The 18,273-nt window shown below is 41.1% G+C and overlaps 1 protein-coding gene across 10 annotated transcripts in view; it reads left to right on the forward strand.

The window, feature by feature from the left end:
• Positions 1-18,273, forward strand: part of LOC105690654 (RNA-binding protein Musashi homolog Rbp6) — a 468,805-nt gene that overhangs the window by 423,942 nt on the left and 26,590 nt on the right. For all 10 annotated transcript variants that reach the window (XM_048652726.1, XM_025747124.2, XM_025747123.2 and 7 more), the window contains 2 exons: positions 11,083-11,165; positions 11,915-11,999. In XM_048652726.1, the coding sequence (XP_048508683.1) occupies positions 11,083-11,165; positions 11,915-11,999 (168 nt within the window). The remainder of the gene's footprint in view (positions 1-11,082; positions 11,166-11,914; positions 12,000-18,273) is intronic.

Below are 18,273 nucleotides of genomic sequence, written 5' to 3' on the forward strand. Positions count from 1 at the left end.
ACCTCGGTAAACTTTGTAAGGGAATTTCGTTACACGTGCCCAACGAAACTCTGCACGTGGCTCACCTAAAACATCGGCCTCCACAGGTAGCCGGGCGGCGTTACCCGCGATCAACATTCACCGGGGAATATTTTGTGCGCCCACTTACATGGCTGCTAGATATAGATGCGCGGGCTAAGGTATAACGATGTGATCCTGTACGTGCGTATATATATATATATATATATATATATAGGGAGGAACACGGTTTCTACCTACCTAAAATTGCCTGTATACCTAGGACTAAGCCACTTTGTGGGATAAATTGGTGCAATTCTGGTTCGGATGGGCAACACGCAACATACATACGGAATGGGGCATTCTGACAAATGCGATACATGTACCACTTCTCGCGGAGGGTCGAAGGGGGAGAGGTGGTCGGTAGGTGGCTCGGGCGGGAGATGCCGGATCGGAGCGAGCGAGAAAACGGGATGAAGAGGAACGGAGAAGCGGGAGGCTTCATCCCCTAAATGAGTCGGGGTACGGTATAACACGAGCAAACCGCTCGAAAATGATAGCCACCTCTAATAGGGAGGGATTCCGTTCAATTATATCTTATGGCGTGGTTCCCGGCTGTAATGGCGCCGTGAAACTATACGGTATACCCGCGTATCTAAGCGAACGCGATTTTCAGTGCGAACAAAAAAAAAATAATAAAACAAACGCGAGAGCAGAGAGGGGAGGAAGCAACGAGAGAAAATACATAATCAACGAAAGAGAAATGAGAGATGGAATCTGACCGCGAAGAATGGAATTTTAAAGACCGGGATTGACGCTTGATTTAAACACTCGTTCTTCCGAATCCCGCGGGACTTTTCCTCCCGCTGCGAGATTGCTGAATATTATAAGCGGAAAAAAAAAAAAATGGAAAAACCCCGATGATTTATAAAGATGGAAGAAATTATTAGACGGAAAATTATGAAGCGCCCGGATATTGTTTAAATTTTATTTTTCAACGTTGCTACGTTGCCTACACCGTATCTGCTGCTCGCCGCGGTACAGCCGGTATTAAATAATCAGATGAAATTACGCGGTGTACGGGGTGGTAGAGGGCGAACGGGCAGAGACGAGGAGAGAAAGGCGAGGCGAGAAATGAGAACCGAATAAGGCACGTGGGAAACAACGTAGAAAAGCGCGCTTTGCTTCTGCCGGTGCCGCCGCCGCCGCTGCTACTGCCGCCGCTGCTGCTGCTAAATAACTCACCAGACAAATTAAAATTACTCGCTCAAACGAATTACCATTCAGACGTTCATCTGATATGCGGAAACGGAAATTGGCGTAACGAATCCCTTCTAATCCGAAAAACCTTTTGTCCTCGCACCCGAGGTCATGTATAACTAAATTTAATGCACGCGTACATTTAAAAAATCCCGCTGCAATTCTACCCTGCAATCTCGCTATGATTTTCGTTTTAATCTTCGATATTCGTGCAGCGAAATTTTTCCATTCCCAATAATCGAGCGGATTTCGGTTGCTTGTGATTAACGGTACATAATCAGTTATATTAGGAGGGTCGGCGCTAAGGGGAGGGACGGGGGAGTTGGGTATATCGCGTTTCGGGTTAGCGCGGATAATTTGCGGTCGCAAATGTGTTTCCAATGATGAATAACGAAAGTTGCGATTAAGCAAAATCGACCGTAAATATACGTTACCCTTGGTAACGTGGTGCGCGCGAGTGGCGGGTGAAAGCTTATTTTCTAATTAATCTATTGCAAGGGACAGCCGAGGGTAATTAATTAATTTATCCGGTGATCGATAAGCCCGGTGTAGTAGCCCGCGTCACGGAATGAAGTAGGTGAAGTCTTATACTTATTACGCCGTGAAATTATATTACACAATTTAAACGGGGCAAACTTTCGCCAGGAAATTTCCAGTCCCGTAAGGATCGGAAATTATTTTCTACTCAATAATTTGACGACCATAAACGCATCCCGTCGGAATCCAACGCTCGTAATATTCCGAATGTTTGCCGCAGTCAGTTTTAATTGAATTTTATAGTTCGCCACGTAGTGCGATTCTCCATGCATTTGAAAGCTGACAGTTTCACGAGTTTCGCTGCATGTAACAATTTTTTAATAAATTTGTTAATAATGGAGAAGAAAAATGAAATTAACCAAACGAATCGGAGGGCGAGGGGCGGGGGGGGTTTATAAAGATGCGATTTTCCATCTCCCTACGTCATCCGATGGCGTTGATTAAATTAGCGATTGCGACCGTAGCTTACCAAGGAAGAGATTGGAGGGGCGAAGGCGAGGGAGAGAACCCTCAAGTGCCTCAAACCGGGTTAGGCTAGACACCACAGACCGCATAGTTGTGGCTGGTGTAAATCAACAAGTTGATATCTACCGGCGTAGCTAACCGTCCGACGCATGACGTTGGCCCGTGGAAATATATAGCTGACTGCTGTTCCTTATTGTACAGCATTGTGGCAGCAGCGACCGTAGCAACCCCTGACGCAGCTTCGAAATCCTCTTCATTCTGGTTGGCTTCAAATGAATATTAAAAGTTCCGAGAACCGTAGCCGCTAATTTCATTACGCTTCATTTGCAAATTAAACAAAGTTATACGTCTGTAGAATTCGCGAAACAGACGCCCGACTACCGTACCAAGTATACAGGTATACGTTTATCAATACAGGGAAAAAGCTCTCGAATATTTATTGATTCGCGTTGCTGTGGAATTGGAGGGAAAAAATTTTTTTACGCCCTGATAGACCAGATCGCAGATATTTATGACGTTTACGATATATTTTTCATGTATAATATCGGGCAAGCTTTTGAGGGAAAAAATTTATCTGCAGGGGATTAGTAACGATAACGGATTATAGAAATTATATAACCGTACCTTCGTAAGAAACTTTTCAAACTTGTTTTTTTTTTTTTTTCAAAGATAATTTATTCCCGATTCATCGCTTATACATACATACATATATTTCCGCAGCTATACCGTCGCCGCAAAAATTACCATCGAGAAAAATCTGTTTATATTAATTTCTAATCTCCTGAAAGCGAGGGAAAAATATATCTGCATAAGATATCTTTGATTTGAGATTATATGAGAACATTATGCCGCAGGGCGGTCATTTGGTGCGAGGACGTTTTGAAATTCTTTCTCATATAATTTTACAGAGGGATATTTTTTTTCTGTATTCATATTATATAGGTGAGTCAGCTCCGTCCCCTGCCAAACTCCTTCTTCTTCTTCTTCTTTATCTTCTTCTTCTTGAAGAATAACTGAAATTTAAATATGACGCTTTAATGATTTCTCCAAACACCCGTCTCACAAAATTGCGTCGATTTATCACTACCGAACAGACGCTCAGCGAATTTTATATTCTCTCGAATAGCAGCCGCTCGGATATACCGCGGATTTCTCTCGCCACGCCGCGACTTCACCTTCTGTCACTTTTAGATTCGAAGTAATTAATAAAAAGAAGGTTTCCTCCTTCTCTTCTCCTTCTTACCGATGACAAACAAAAAATAATCTTCCACCAACGAAAAACAATTTTATTTCCATCCCCTATCCATTCCGATCTTCGACTCGCCGAATACCTATACATGTATATTAAACATCCACCGTTTGGTCTGCCGTAATATTTATCTCGATCATTCGCCGGGGCTTTTGCAAATGACAGTTGAATCGGCTACACCCACGTACGGCGTACGTCTATAATACACATGGAACGCGAGTCTTTATGAAAATCAACACCGGGCGCGCGATGCGAAGTCTCGAAAGCTGCAGGTAACTCGTTAAATCTACTCCGCGAACACTACGGTGTGGTCATAACCACCAGCCCGCAGGAAGCAGCGCGCCTTTATTACCTACCCCTATAACCGAACCTCCTCTCCCCAACTTCACCTAACGTAACTCAGTGTAACCTAATTGACCCCATCGAGGTCCTAACGTCCGTCGTACAGGTCCGCGCGCACCTAAGCCAACCCCCAAGTGCTCCACCGAGTCGTAACCAAGACTCCGCACCGGATACATACCGTATTATGTGCTTTCGTACGTTCCGCCTTATAAATAAAACGTATACCGTCCGAAGTGAGGAACTTGCGAATAAAGTAGGTGGTGACCGATTAACCATCCATCCAACGACGCCACGGTGTACGCCGCAAGGTTTTCAACTTAAAACAGTTCGGCTGATGCGACGAAAAAGATTTCAACCACGTTAACCGACTCTTCGTTAAAATTGATGAGGAAAATTTATTGGGTATTAAAAAAAAATTTTTCTTTACGGGCTTCGAAGGTACCTTGCGAATTATATTATGCCATTTTCATAATTTATGGCTATTCTGGTTTTGTAATTAATATAATGGGATAATTTCATCAGATCTCATGACGAACTTCGGGGCCTTTGTATATTCGACGGTTGAATCGAGTAACTCTATTAAACGCGACTAAAACTGAAGTAAGAATAACTAATTAGCGCGAAAAATATACGAACAACGATGAATACCAATCTTGGAAATTCGGTAGAGCTTTGTGGGATGAAGCGCTTTTATATACCACAGTTAATAGCGGTATAGCAGCAGCAGCAGCTTACGTAGTCTGGCTATTTTACATAGGATATGCATGTATACGTACTTATATTATACCTATAACTACAGATATGCTTCGGCGTTTCCTTCTTGGGGCTGGTTAAACCGAACCGACCAAATCCGCCAAAGTTTAACGTACTGGCACGGAAAGGAATAAGCGCGAATCTGAATCTGTGGCCCTTGTACGTATTACGTATAATCTGCCAAAAAGCAGCGGATTAAATTGCATAAATTAGCGTTCGTTTGTAAACAAAAAAAAAAGAAATTCATACACAAAGTTACGTGAACGGTAAGATCGATCGAGGATGAAATTGCATTACCTTGAGGAGAAACAAAAGAATTGAGGGAAGGCAAACGAAGACCAATTCGAAAGCGTTTCGACGATCCGATTACAGACGTCAGTCGGTACAACCCAGTCCACCAAACATCTCGATCGATCGTTTTGATGTAAATTTGCTGCTTCCGAACTAGCTATAATTAGAGCCGTTAGTTCGATGATCGTTAACTCGTTAGTATAGATTCATTTGCGATAATCTCAAGTTCCGCTCTTCTAATCGTCTAATCGCGTACCGCATCTTATAATTACCATCTAATGGTCGACCCGCGTTCCAACCTCATCGGATCCTTCATCCATTTGTCGCGTGTTACACGCTAATATACACACATATACACGCGTATAATCAGTCGAAATTTTCATCCCTATATATTTAATTTTAACGACGAAATAAACGATCGAAATTTCCACCAGCAGTTTAACCGGTTAGCAGCAGTAGTACCTATAAGCGTCCGGAGTTCGCTAGTTTGGACAGTCTCGAGAGCTGAAGAGTATGTGAAATCTTGGCGAAATTCGACGGGGCTAAATTTCAGCTGTAGCCGAACGCGCACTCGGAATAGCGAGTAGATGGTAAAAGGGAATGAAAAACAAAAAAAAAAAAAGGATCCGGAGAACGGGAGGGAGGGAGGGAGGGAGGAAAGGGGAAGGAAAGAGGGGGGAGGTGGTAAAAGTGTAAAACGATAGTGAAAATAAATAGTGCAGTACTGGAAAGCCTCGCGCCCCATTGTGCAGTCGCAAGCTCTTTCCGTAGACGGGAATGCAACCGCGCGTGTTGCGAGGTGCACTTGGTCGATCTTGGTACCGAGTGGGGTGCGCTCCGCCTGTAAAGACGCTGTTCAAAGAAAATGTCGAGCGGTTCTGGAGAGTAGCGGCGGCGAGAAACGAGGACCCGGAGAATGGAAAGGAGAGGGAAGGAATACTGAAAAAGTGAGGAGGGGGGGGGAACGGGAGGAATAAAAAGTATGAAAGCTGGAGGCGCGAGGAAGGGGTGTATGCGGGAAGCTTTGCAACAGTGCGATTCGAGTTGGTCATCTAACTAATAGACGTAGAGAGTCTTTTGTGCGCACATAATTCCGCAGAAAAGGCGTTTCGTTTAGACTTTCTTATTTCGTCTCGTTCAAAGGAACACGACAATGCCGTACGTTATTACCGAATAAAAAAACTCTTTTGAAAAATCCCCATGGATTAGCAGCGTTGCAGTTACGACTGCGCCGAAGCCGATTCTCGATATTTCATCGATATCGCAGCCGCGTTATCGGGGTACCCGTGCTTTGGGGTGTTTCAGGAAAAAGTGAAAGACTCGTCCAATCGAAAAATTTGCGATTCGTCGGCACGCGAGTCGCCCGGTTGGCGCCGCGTGTCGCGTGATCTTCTATTTCGTAACGTTTGAATCGTTCCGGCGGACTCCTCTCGAAAGGAGAACCTTTTAACACTTTCAACGCTCTGGTAAAATTCCGAACCACCGGGCGCGTACATCGCAGCTTTTAGCCTTAAACATGCTCTATACGCGACGGTTACAATGCAGACGACGATGGCGCGGCGGTGAGTCCCCATTATACTTGAGAGGCCAGAGGCAAGAGGTGAGAGAACCGGGAACCGAGTATTACGAGGCAAATGTCGCGAGGTCTGGGAAGTTGCGTGGAGAACTTTGCCCTAAAATCTAAAATCAAACGATGTTCGCATCGTCGTCGTCGTCGTCGCTACCGCTGCCGCGCCAAACCCGACGACGGGGTGATTCTATAATTTTGCCAACGTTCGCGCTAAAGATTGCCGGGGATCCTCGTCCCCCTCCGAAATCGCTACGGAGAGTAACCGGGGAGAAGAAAAACGGAAGGATTAAAATAAGATTGCGCGGGATGAGATATGAATTTTTTAATTCCGATTGCTTCCCCATAAAATAATGAGCTACCCCGGGTACGCGGGGGGGGGTGTGCGCGAGGAATCTTTTCGGGCAGTTTCTCGGAAACCTTTGAGGGCGCACGGCTCGGATCTGAATAAATTCGCGGAGCATGCCGCATGCTGATCCCTCGGGGCCGAATTTTCATAAGAGAATTTATTAGTGTCCCCGGGACCGGAAATATTTTCGCACGGGGTCCAACAGATAGGCAGTAACTCTCCGCTGACGGGAAAAACTGCGGGCTCAGCACTCCCACCCTATTCGCGAACTCCGCGTCGCCCCCCGTGCCCTTTTCTGCCTTCGTTCCCTCGTTCCTATACACACGACATACGAGAACCTACCTACCCCATTCCGTTTCTTCTCTCCTTCCCCAATCTCCGAGCATACCGAGCGGCCCACCCGCGCCTCGTTCCCTAACGTCGGACCGCGCCAGCTGCGCTCATTTCAATAAAAACACCCCGAAATATCCTTTATTTTTCCCCCCCCCCTCCCCCTCATACCACCCTACCCCTTTCCTCTCGCCCCTTTTTCCCGCTGCCGCGGTTCTCCGCTCGCCCGGCCCACCCCACCCCTCAACTTCTTCCCTTATCCCGGGTCTCCTGTCCCGGCGAGTTCCTTAAATGATCCATAAACGGGAGCCAGCACGAAATTACTATCTCTGTCCCGTTCCAGAAGCAGCTTAGTCCCGCGTTTAGCTGTCCTACCCTATACCTCTGTCTGCTTCACTTTTACCCCCTTTTTCCCCCCCCCCCCCCCCACCACCACCGCCAACACCGGGTTCTACCGAAGTGCCATAATATCTTCAGAGTGAATTTTAGGGGATGATGCCAATTGTTTTTATATTGAGGTGTTAAAACTTTGTTTACGATAGCAACGTGCAGTGCTAAAAACTTGCACGATCCCGTATGTATATATATATATACTTTAAATACCTGTGCATATTAGGTACGACTCGTGCGCCACGCGGCTGCCGCAGCTTCGAGTTGCTTCGGTTTCGAGAAAATCTCCGAAAATCTCCACCCTTACGAAACGAAGAGGTGAAAAAAAATTTAATCTATATATATATATCTGATAAAATTTTAACAACGACGACGAGATCTGTCCGAACGTGATCAGGGATAATGAATTCCCGGCGCTGTACGGATGTACGCGTGTACATGTACATCGCGCGGAATATCTTTATCGAGGAGGAATAACGAGAAGCCTTAAAAGACGGAAGTTGGGCGCAGGTGAGATGAAACGAGAGGCGGCAGGGCGAAGGGAACGAGAAGTCTGAAATAATCGTAGTAGCGACGGAAATATAATCATTGTCGGCAAATGTCGCGGCTTCAGCGCATTTAAATAACCGGGACATAATCTGCCGCGTTGATAGGTATACGTTCGCTGCGGTTGTTTTTTTTTTTTTTTTGTTTTTTTTTTTCTCGTTTTACTTTACTTTTTTCGGTATACTTATATTATTCTTTTCTCCGGGTCAACCGCATACCCCGCAAGGTCTATCAGTCATTTGGAAGATAAAAAGAAAGTAAGAGAAAAAAAAATGTATCTTTCCCCAGCAGAAAATAATATACCTACACCGCTTCACGTATTAAAATATTCAAATTTCTCTCGGTTTTATCGTTCGTCTTCTTTTTCTCCCCATTTCATTTTTCCCTTCCCGTTTCGCTCTTTTTTCCTGCCCGCGGGCTTTTTAATCTCTGCGATTCCCGGTTCCCGATGTTATTAAGTCGTGAGAATTGAATTCGGTTATATATATGTATATATATGTACGTGTGCTTTATATATATATATATCTATATATTATATACCCGAACGAAACGTGTGTTCCTTCTGCAAGAATGAAATAAAATAAAAATAACAGAGTCGAATTGCGAGCGAGAGAAAAAGATAAATTACGAAAACCTCAAAACCGGTGCTTGTCGAAAGCAGATCATTCGTCACTGGTATACTTACGCGCATATGTACTGAAATCACGTGGGACGAATTACCGTGGAAAAGGAGAAAAAAATATCGTACGATTCGATGTCATCTCATTCAATGACATCTAATTGGATTCCCTCGAACGGAAGTTATGAAAGTCAAAGGCCGGACGAACGAGCTACATCTGGAGCGATTCATACGTCGTCTTCGAGGTAACTAATAAGTGGGCATTTCCCGATGCAGTCCCGCCGCAACTGATACCAAAGTTGGAAATCCAACCGATACCCCCATTAAGCCACCGGTTCTAGTTCTCGTTCTGGGTTTGATTCTCGTTCTACTGCGTCTGGCATATGTGCATACCTGTATACGTATGTATACGTACGCTGAAAGTCTACCATTCACATCGATACTTTGTCCATGCCTGACTAACCGCATAGTACAAATAGCCGCATTGTCGAACGAGTATACAGGAGAAGAATTCAATAAAACCTAAGAACGGTCGTAAGATCCAATGCTGATTGGACTAGCGCATATATAGGACGCGGGGTGTAGCTATACAGATTCTGTACGTCCTTATAGCGTAGACTAGATTTTGCAAGCTTTATGAAACTTCCTTCCATTCTATACATATACATATTATACCTATACATCCGCCGATCTATACTTGTAAGAAAATCTTACGTATTCAGCTCGTCTCTTTCTTGCCCTAGTTATAGAGTCGTAATTCAACGTCATAAACTTGACCCGAATATCTCCTCGGTCTTACCGGATACCGCGATGTAAATCCTACTACCGCGAATTCGTTGACCCTTTTTTTTTTTTCTCTCTATGATTTCTTTAACTCGACTCCGAGTTGCGTCGCGACTGGAATTTCGCTCGATTATCATCAGCCACCCTTACGGTTGACGGCGAATATGAGCGCGACGTTTCGGAGGCTTTCCGTTTACGCGTCAAGCGGGTGAAATTCGCGGGTGATGAGGAACCGGTTGGCTGACAGGGACTACCAGCGTCGTTTCTCCTAACCCTTGGGTCACGAGGCTGCGAAGCTATAAATTACATAAATTAAGTAACTCCCTACTCTCACTTCGGCGAACATCTTACGTCTTGCCAACTTTATAACTTAATCACTAGCGTTCACTGGAGGACGGAAAGAGAGCTCGCGCCACGAGAGAGAAAACTAGCCAGCCTGCACGGGGTTAGAATCCCGAAGGAAACTCGGGGGCGAACAAGAAGAAGACGGAAGAAGGGGAGAGCGGGGAAAGAGGCACGGAGGCAGCGGTATACGGCTGAGGGCAGCCCAAGGGCGAGAGAGAGAGAGAGAGAGAGAGAGAGAGAGAGAGAGAGAGAGAGAGAGAGAGAGAGAGAGCCGCCCCTGAATAATGTACCAAAGGGGTTGCGCCTCATTTGTTTCACTAGAAGGTATTCCCGAAGTACCGAGTTCGGTTCCCAAGCCGATATAGCCGCACCGCCCCCGTAGTAGCCACCGCATTCCGTCTTATTCCCTTCAGCTTCCACCCTAACTGGCAATAAATTCTACCTTTCTTCGAATAATGTAAACTACGATTCGCCTGTTCTTTCCAGTTTTCCAAAACTTCTTCTTTTTTTTTTTGTTTTTTTCTGTTTGTTTTCTGGCCTTTCTTACCACCCTAATTCCAATACCCATGAGCTGTGCGCGCCGCCAATAGGCACGAGAAGCCAAGAAACGCGAGTCATTTCTTGCGATGTACATATACCTATACGTAAATGATCGGTTTTTGTGGATACGAAGACAAAACTCGTTTACAGATACAGAAACTCCATTTTTATGCCTATATGCGTGTTTGCCGGCTGTTGCAATTTTATTCTCCATGGATTACGCGCAGTAGCCGCTGCAGGCCATAGGACGTCGTTTCTCCAACGAATCATAACTTGATCAAGAATCGAGAATATTAAAAACTTTCTCCCAGTCTTTTCTCGGTGATTTTAATCTCGCTGTGCTCTCTTGCCACTCGTAATTTAGCCCGACTTACGAGAGCAGCCCCCGCTCCTTATGAATCTGCGTAGATGTCGTTTAAGATAACCAGGAGTTAGTACTTCCGACGTCCCGAACTACGTAGTGTACCCGCGCCCTCGAAGCACCAAGTCCAAAGCTCGCGTTCAACTGCGGCTCGCTAATTATCACGATTGTCATTAGGCGAGGGCAAAGGGTGCTCCGAACGTACGTACAACCGAATGACGAAAGAAAAGGAAAAAAAAACGGCGACTAGCATGGGTGAAAAAAACATGATTCGAAAATTGACTAGAAATAACCCGCACATGCGAAACTCGTAAAGACCGCGAATTAATCGTCTCTTCCTCTTCTTGTTCTGTTCCAGGATTCGGCTTCGTCACATTTCAAAGCGAGGATGTCGTGGACAAAGTGTGCGAAATCCACTTCCACGAAATAAATAACAAAATGGTGAGTACCGCGCCCCGATGATCTCCATATCCGGTAGGTATTCGCCCCACTTCTTCTTCTTCTTCTTCTGTCGTCGGAGAGGAAACACTCTCTCTTCCATCGCACGACCTATATAAAACGAGCCTCGAATATACCGGGGGGAGTGACGATCGCGGTATAACGCGAAGTGGTGAGTGCGCCACTATTTGCATTACCGGGTACGCGATGGGCGGAATTAATTTTCCGGATAATTGAGAAGGGTTGCTCAGGAAGCTATTTGTATTTGGCACACACGAAGATTACCTTCGTACGCCACGTTGTAGGTTATACGTACACCCGACCCCCTTCCCCCGTCCCCCCCTCCCCCATCTCACCCCCCTCGTGCTTACAGCGTCGCTTTCTGTACCTGTACACGCGGCGCGAGAACCCACCGGTACCCGGCCCAGCACGCACCCTCGGACGAGCTTATCACGAAGGTACACCGGAGTCAAGTTAATTTTCTAAGGATCCGGAACATTATCAACGTCACAAATGTACACGATCCCGAGCACACGCGTGTTCATACAAATCCGCAGGTCGTACACGTGCGGGGGGAAGATTCTATCTATCTCCGGACGGTCGTAACTCCGGTCTTTTTTTTTTTTTTTTTTTCTCTTTTCATCGGGAGGAATAATCCGGAGAAATTGAAGATGAAAATTTCGGGAAGACGAGGGATCGATGGATCATTCGTGTCTCGGGGTTTGGCTGTGTAACGGGTTGATCTGTTTCAGGTTGAGTGCAAGAAAGCCCAGCCGAAAGAAGTGATGCTACCGGCGAACCTGGCGAAGACGCGGGCGGCAGGTCGAGGTGCATACGGTGAGTTGGTGATGGTCGCGACACCCCCTTCGACCTACCGATACGCGCCGTACCCCCTTCCCTCGGCCGCAAGCGCGGCCGCAGCGGCGCACGCCGCTGCAGCCGCAAGTGCCGCGAATCCCCATCATTTGTTAGGACCGATCGTGGCGAGTTCGCCGGCCGCCGCTACTTACCAATACGCGACTGCACCCGCGGCGGCGGCGGCGGCGGCGGCCGCGGTATACGACGTTAAACGGGCTCTCGCTGCGGCAGCATACCGTCCGCATCATCCGGTCGCTCCGCGAGCCACGACTCTCACATACTCGATGAGCGATCTCCTAGGAGTTCAAGGACTCGACATGGGCGCTATGTACCATCCGATTCCTACCATCGGTCTATGACCCACGATTTTGACGCCGTTGACTCGTCCGCAGTAAAAAAAAAACAACTTTTCATCGGTTTTCCAATCGTTCCGATCTTCGTTTTTCATTGTCATACCATTGCTTTTTTTTCTACACTTTTATTTTCGTCGCACCTGATAACTTTTGTACATACGTACGTACGTACACGGACAGCGCACAGTGCGGGTATACTACAGGTATACGTACACGTGAACGTGAACGTGGTGGTAACCCGAGGCGATTATTTTCTACACCGTACCCTCTTATTATGTATATATCGTTTAATATCGCTCGGTCGACTGGATTATTATCTCGCTAATTGACAACTTGATCGACGTACACACGTATATATAATAACATCCGCCAGATTTATGCTTGGTTATACTAGGTGAAATTTGAAACGGTCGTATAGTTTACATATCAACAGCGTGCAATAATATACATAGATACCTATAAATACGCGTACGTATGAATTATCGTCAATTCAGAAATCGTGATACATTCAAAGTACGTCGTATCGTTCTACTTCCAACAGCTTATTGCAACGCGTCAATAATTCGTTCTTATAGATTGATTGTATTTTTTTTTTTTTTCTTTTTTTTTTCTTTCATTCGAATCAAATTAAACGTTATACACGTTGAGCACACGATGTAGAAGTATAGCATTGTTATTAAACGAGACGATAATTAACGCTCAGTTCATGAACACTGTGATCGTAGCCAGGTAGATATATAAACGATTAGAATACGATAATGTAGTTATTATCACATGCAGTTTCGTAGAGAAAAAAAAAGAATAATAATAAAAAAAATGAAAATAGTTAACCAACCGATGGGGCCTCATTTTACGGTAGTTGAAAATAAAAAATAAAAAAATATAAAAATTAGACGGCGTTCTTCGCCGAAGACTGGTAGTTAAAAATTAGATGAGAATTAGAAGAAAAACTGTAGCACAGACGATAACGTTAGACAATAAACGATAATAAGTGTTCAAAAGAGTTCAAAAATTGTCTTACTAAACATGCTCAAATTAAACGCGATTCGATATCGATCTCCGTGACCGGAATAAACTGTTCGATTGAATGAAATGGAAGGAAAAAGAAATTTAAGTAACGTTGGCCGCATTGTTCCTATGTAATGTAATAACGTAAGCTGCGCCCCCCGCGAGGACTTACGAATCGAAATTTCAACGTTACCTCGTATCAATTAAGCGCTAAGCGTTATAATTACGAAATCTATGGCCTTCGTAGTAGAGATGAAATAATTTATCGACGACCAATAGTGCCGGAAAAAGTAGCCCAGCGTCGCATTGCTAGAGTTTCAAATTAAATCAGGTGAAATATTTACTCGGTATATACATAGTTGAACAGAGTCATATGTTCCTACGTAGTGTTTGATATAACGCAGACGCGTATTACTCAATCATATTGATTAATAAAATTCTAGCGTCTGTTGCCTAAAAATAGTATAACGAAAGATCGATTGATATATTTGGTTGGGAAAAATCTCATCCATAAATTTGCTCGGTAAACGATCACGAACGTATAACATGAACGTCTACGTTCCATTTTTCGAGTACAATCCGGTCGCGGGGATGACAATGGCGATCGTTAAATTCGTAGTTATCTACACAGTAGTGGTTATTTTAGTAGGTCTAGAATATGTTAGAAAGGAATAGGAAAATGAAAAATAAGAAAATAAATAAGACAGCAGCTATAAATAATGTCTCGCAGACAGTGAACTGAAATTACCTTCACATTTTCACATTTATTGCATTCGTTGTCACGGTCATTCTTTCGTTTACTTATAATTCATTCGTTTATTTTTTACGTTTTTTTTTTTTTTTTTTTCTTTGAATCAAATCAGTTTTTTGTCATTGGACGGTACAGTATACAACTCACAGACGAAAGTACCTTTTCATGATATAATTTCATTTCACTCGAAATTATATACACGTACATATGTACATCATATATATGTAGTATATTATGATATTATTATAATTGAGGGTAAACGAAACGAAATTTCTACGTGGCTGAAAATGCTCCCGCGGCGAGCGCCCCTAAACCGTGTCATTCGCTGAACGGCCCTCGTGATGATAGAAAAAAAATCATTGAATAATAATAACAACAATAATTCCTGAAATATAATAAAGAAAATAATGAGGAAAATGAATACGAGAAAGAATGAAAGATATCAAAAGAATAACGAGTACCTATATACTATCATTCCACGTATAATAATAATATATTACGGATTGCTGTAAACTTATCTACATTATTATATCAATAACCCCATGTCTATGCAGTGATTACCCATAACTGTATATACGCATAAATAAGTGTATTAATGTATACATATGATATATATTAAATGATAATATATAATAATTGTTACGGAAAAGTTTACAGCAAATTAAATAACCGCGACAATGCGCAAACTATTATAATTCACACATACATATATACATACAATTAATATACACAACGTTTTACGCGTTTTAATAATAATAATGATAACTCGTAATAATCATAATAATAATAATAATAATTTGACGAATTTTCTAATTAATATTATACAGATATATGTATATTGAAATATGGAAAAAAAAAAACTATACATATAATATAGGTATATATATATATTTCCTTATTATATAACTTCATGAAATTTCATAATAACAAAAAATATATAACAATCCCCCCCATTCGTGATGCTACGATATACCATGTGTTCCAGCGTCAACACTACGGTATGTTTGGTTCTCTAAGGTCAGGCGCCAAGTTTACGCTATGGCGCGACGTGTATTCACGGACCACGATTTGGCTCACCGCTATAGCGTAAACCTGGTGCCTGACGGTGCGGAATTAAACATACTGTAATGTGAACTCTGGGGACACGTGCTATACAAAAATTCTATATCTGATAACCGCAGTGTAAAATAACAAATGAGGATTGATCAAATTCAAATCCAAATTTCATGATCGAAAGAATGGTTCTGATTATTGCAAGAGAATTCTTACGCGTAGCACCTCTACACGATATCGTCATTAATGATTGAAAAGAGAGGGAAAAAAAGAGAGAGAAAATCATTACATACTCGAAAAGTTCAATCTATCAATATCCGCATATATATTAAAATTAGTAATTTGATAATTATATCGATATATTATATATGTATTGATTTTTACAGCCGCATTAATTAATTAATTAATTAGTTGTGTAATAGATCTACATATCGAAAGCCAATAGGCAATAGGTGAATATTTTGTCATTTTAGTTTACCGAAATTAGGCGAACTAGGTTTTTATAGTTAGAAATAATAAATACATAATATATATATGTATATATTTATATATATACATACATAAATAATTAATTTTTTGAGAAATACATTCCTATCTTTGAGATAGAATATAGCGTTGAAATATCATTAATATATTATGTTAGTTTATTAGAATACTTTATTGGTCATTTTTCGTGGAAGATCATTTGTACATGAGTCATGAATAGGTACGATACGTACCACCGTACGTAAATCGAGATCGGAATCATCCTCGCAATTTTGCCGAAAATTAGACAGAGAAAAGGAAACGACAAAAAATAGAAAACATCTTCTACGGAGAATGGACCAGCGGCTGTACCAAACCTATATACATATTATACTCACAAGCTACGTACATTATATAGTTATGTATTATACGTACTTGGGTATCTATACTAAATACATGTACGTTGTCATATACATATTATAGTACTTAACACTTCTAAGCTATATAGAATACTTAAATATTAATACGTCAGACGTGTGTCCTAGAGAGTACGTACCTACTTTGCCTGAGAGGCGCCACTCTTTCTGTTTCGTAAGTAGAAAATACTTAACAAAATTTTGCAGATTATTACAGAATATACAGATCTATATATATATATACGCCATTTATTCTGTGTGCTTTTTGGGGCCGATTTTGGTTAAAATGATTGTTGAAATAGAACACGAAAAAAAAAAGGAATCAATCTTGTATCAAATTTTTTGTTAATCTGAATCTCCTGACGCTCAACGATTATGATCGTGATAACTGAAGTTGCCAAAGTACATTTGAATTGAATTTTACAAATTTTCACTTATCATTCTCTAATTATGAACTTTTAATTCGTTTGTCTTATTCTTTCTGCGAATAAAGTCAGATAATTGTTTAACGTCATGCAATATTATTTGAAGTATGTTATCATAAATTTAATAAAATATTTATTGCTCTTAAGAAACGAAAAAATTATATATACGTACATATAAATGAAAATAAGAAGCAAAAAAAAATTGAAATTGAATTGAAAAAAAAAAACAATTTGAATAATCAGTATTGCTAAATAAACGATGAACGAATCAATGATCTCCTATTGTTTTTATTGAAAACGTCATATTGAAAAATAAAATAAAGAAAAAAGAATCAACAGGGATGAACAAAAAATACATATGTACATATACTATATATTATGAATATATATACACATATAATCAAAACCAGCCCGACTAGAGACTAGGTACGAAATTACTAATATTATTAATATGAGTGTATTACATGGCTAGAATAAATCTATTCTATTCATCTACAAGTAAATGTGAAATATATATTATATATATATAAAAAGAAATAATAATAATTTAGATTAGCTCAACGTAGTGCAGTGTAGCTTGTGATCGGTGTTTATTAATATTGTATTATATATATAATTTTAAATGTCGTAGATCTTTCACATTTTTCCTATTTCTCGAGACATTCGCGTTAAAAGAGTAAAAACGACGAAACCAAAATCATCCTTTGACGATGATCGGCTGTAATCCATCGATTCATGGTCCACGGTACGTGTCAAACGTTTCAATAGTCTTCGAAATTTCATGCAAAATAAGACAAGAACACAAAAACGCCAGTTATTACCATGAAAATCCCGAAATTCCATGAAGCGGACACCAGAAATCGAGGACTTGGACGACATTGGATTGACTGATTGTCAGTCGTCGAAATGGGATAGCAAAGAGTAATAATTTGCGTTATTTTTTTGATAATTCTAATTTTCACTATCAATTTATTTACTTAATTTTCATGATTTTGTCTACTTCATTCTAGTCGTAATGATTATCGCGTAACTCGTATCAAGATGATAATTCAATAATGACGATAGGAAAAATGTGAAGCCATAATTAGTCTAGTATTAATATAATAAGCTGATAGAACAAAAAACCTAGAAAAGAGAAGTCTAGACCTTATTGTATAATAATCATCTAATCAATGAATAATATACCTATTGGCTATAATAACAATAGATCATAGGGCAGTTTAATTTTGGTAGCTTGGAATATATATTTACTCTATTATCATACGGTCGCGTAGCAAATAGTAACATAGTCAAAAGTATAGTTCAAGCGTTAGTCAAAAAATAATTAGTCAATTAATTAGATGTGTGGTTTTTTATTTGTATAAAATTATGAAATTTCATGGATGCCTCTTATTGAAAGAAAAAGCAAAGAGAAAGCAAAAAAAAAAAAACATTAATAATATTTATATATCTTAGTGCTTTATACATTTTCTTTTTATTTATTTTCGGTTCTTCTATACATATACTATATATATATTTCAAAAATAAAAATATATATATGCATATGTATAACAAATATCATACGCTTCATAGAAACTTATGATATTTGAAGCAAAGAGAAAAAAACATTATTACTAACAAAAATTTTGGAATTTCTGCAAGAAAATTCCTACCATCTATAGATACTTACTCAATTTAGACAAAAAATGATGATAATTTGAATTGTATGTAATTAAATTCGTAATTACATAACGCATATTAAAATTGCAGAAATTTACAGAGTTTAAAATTTTGTATATCTAC

This window comes from Athalia rosae, chromosome 3 (assembly GCF_917208135.1).
Source record: "Athalia rosae chromosome 3, iyAthRosa1.1, whole genome shotgun sequence".
Taxonomy (NCBI): Eukaryota; Metazoa; Arthropoda; class Insecta; order Hymenoptera; family Athaliidae; genus Athalia; species Athalia rosae.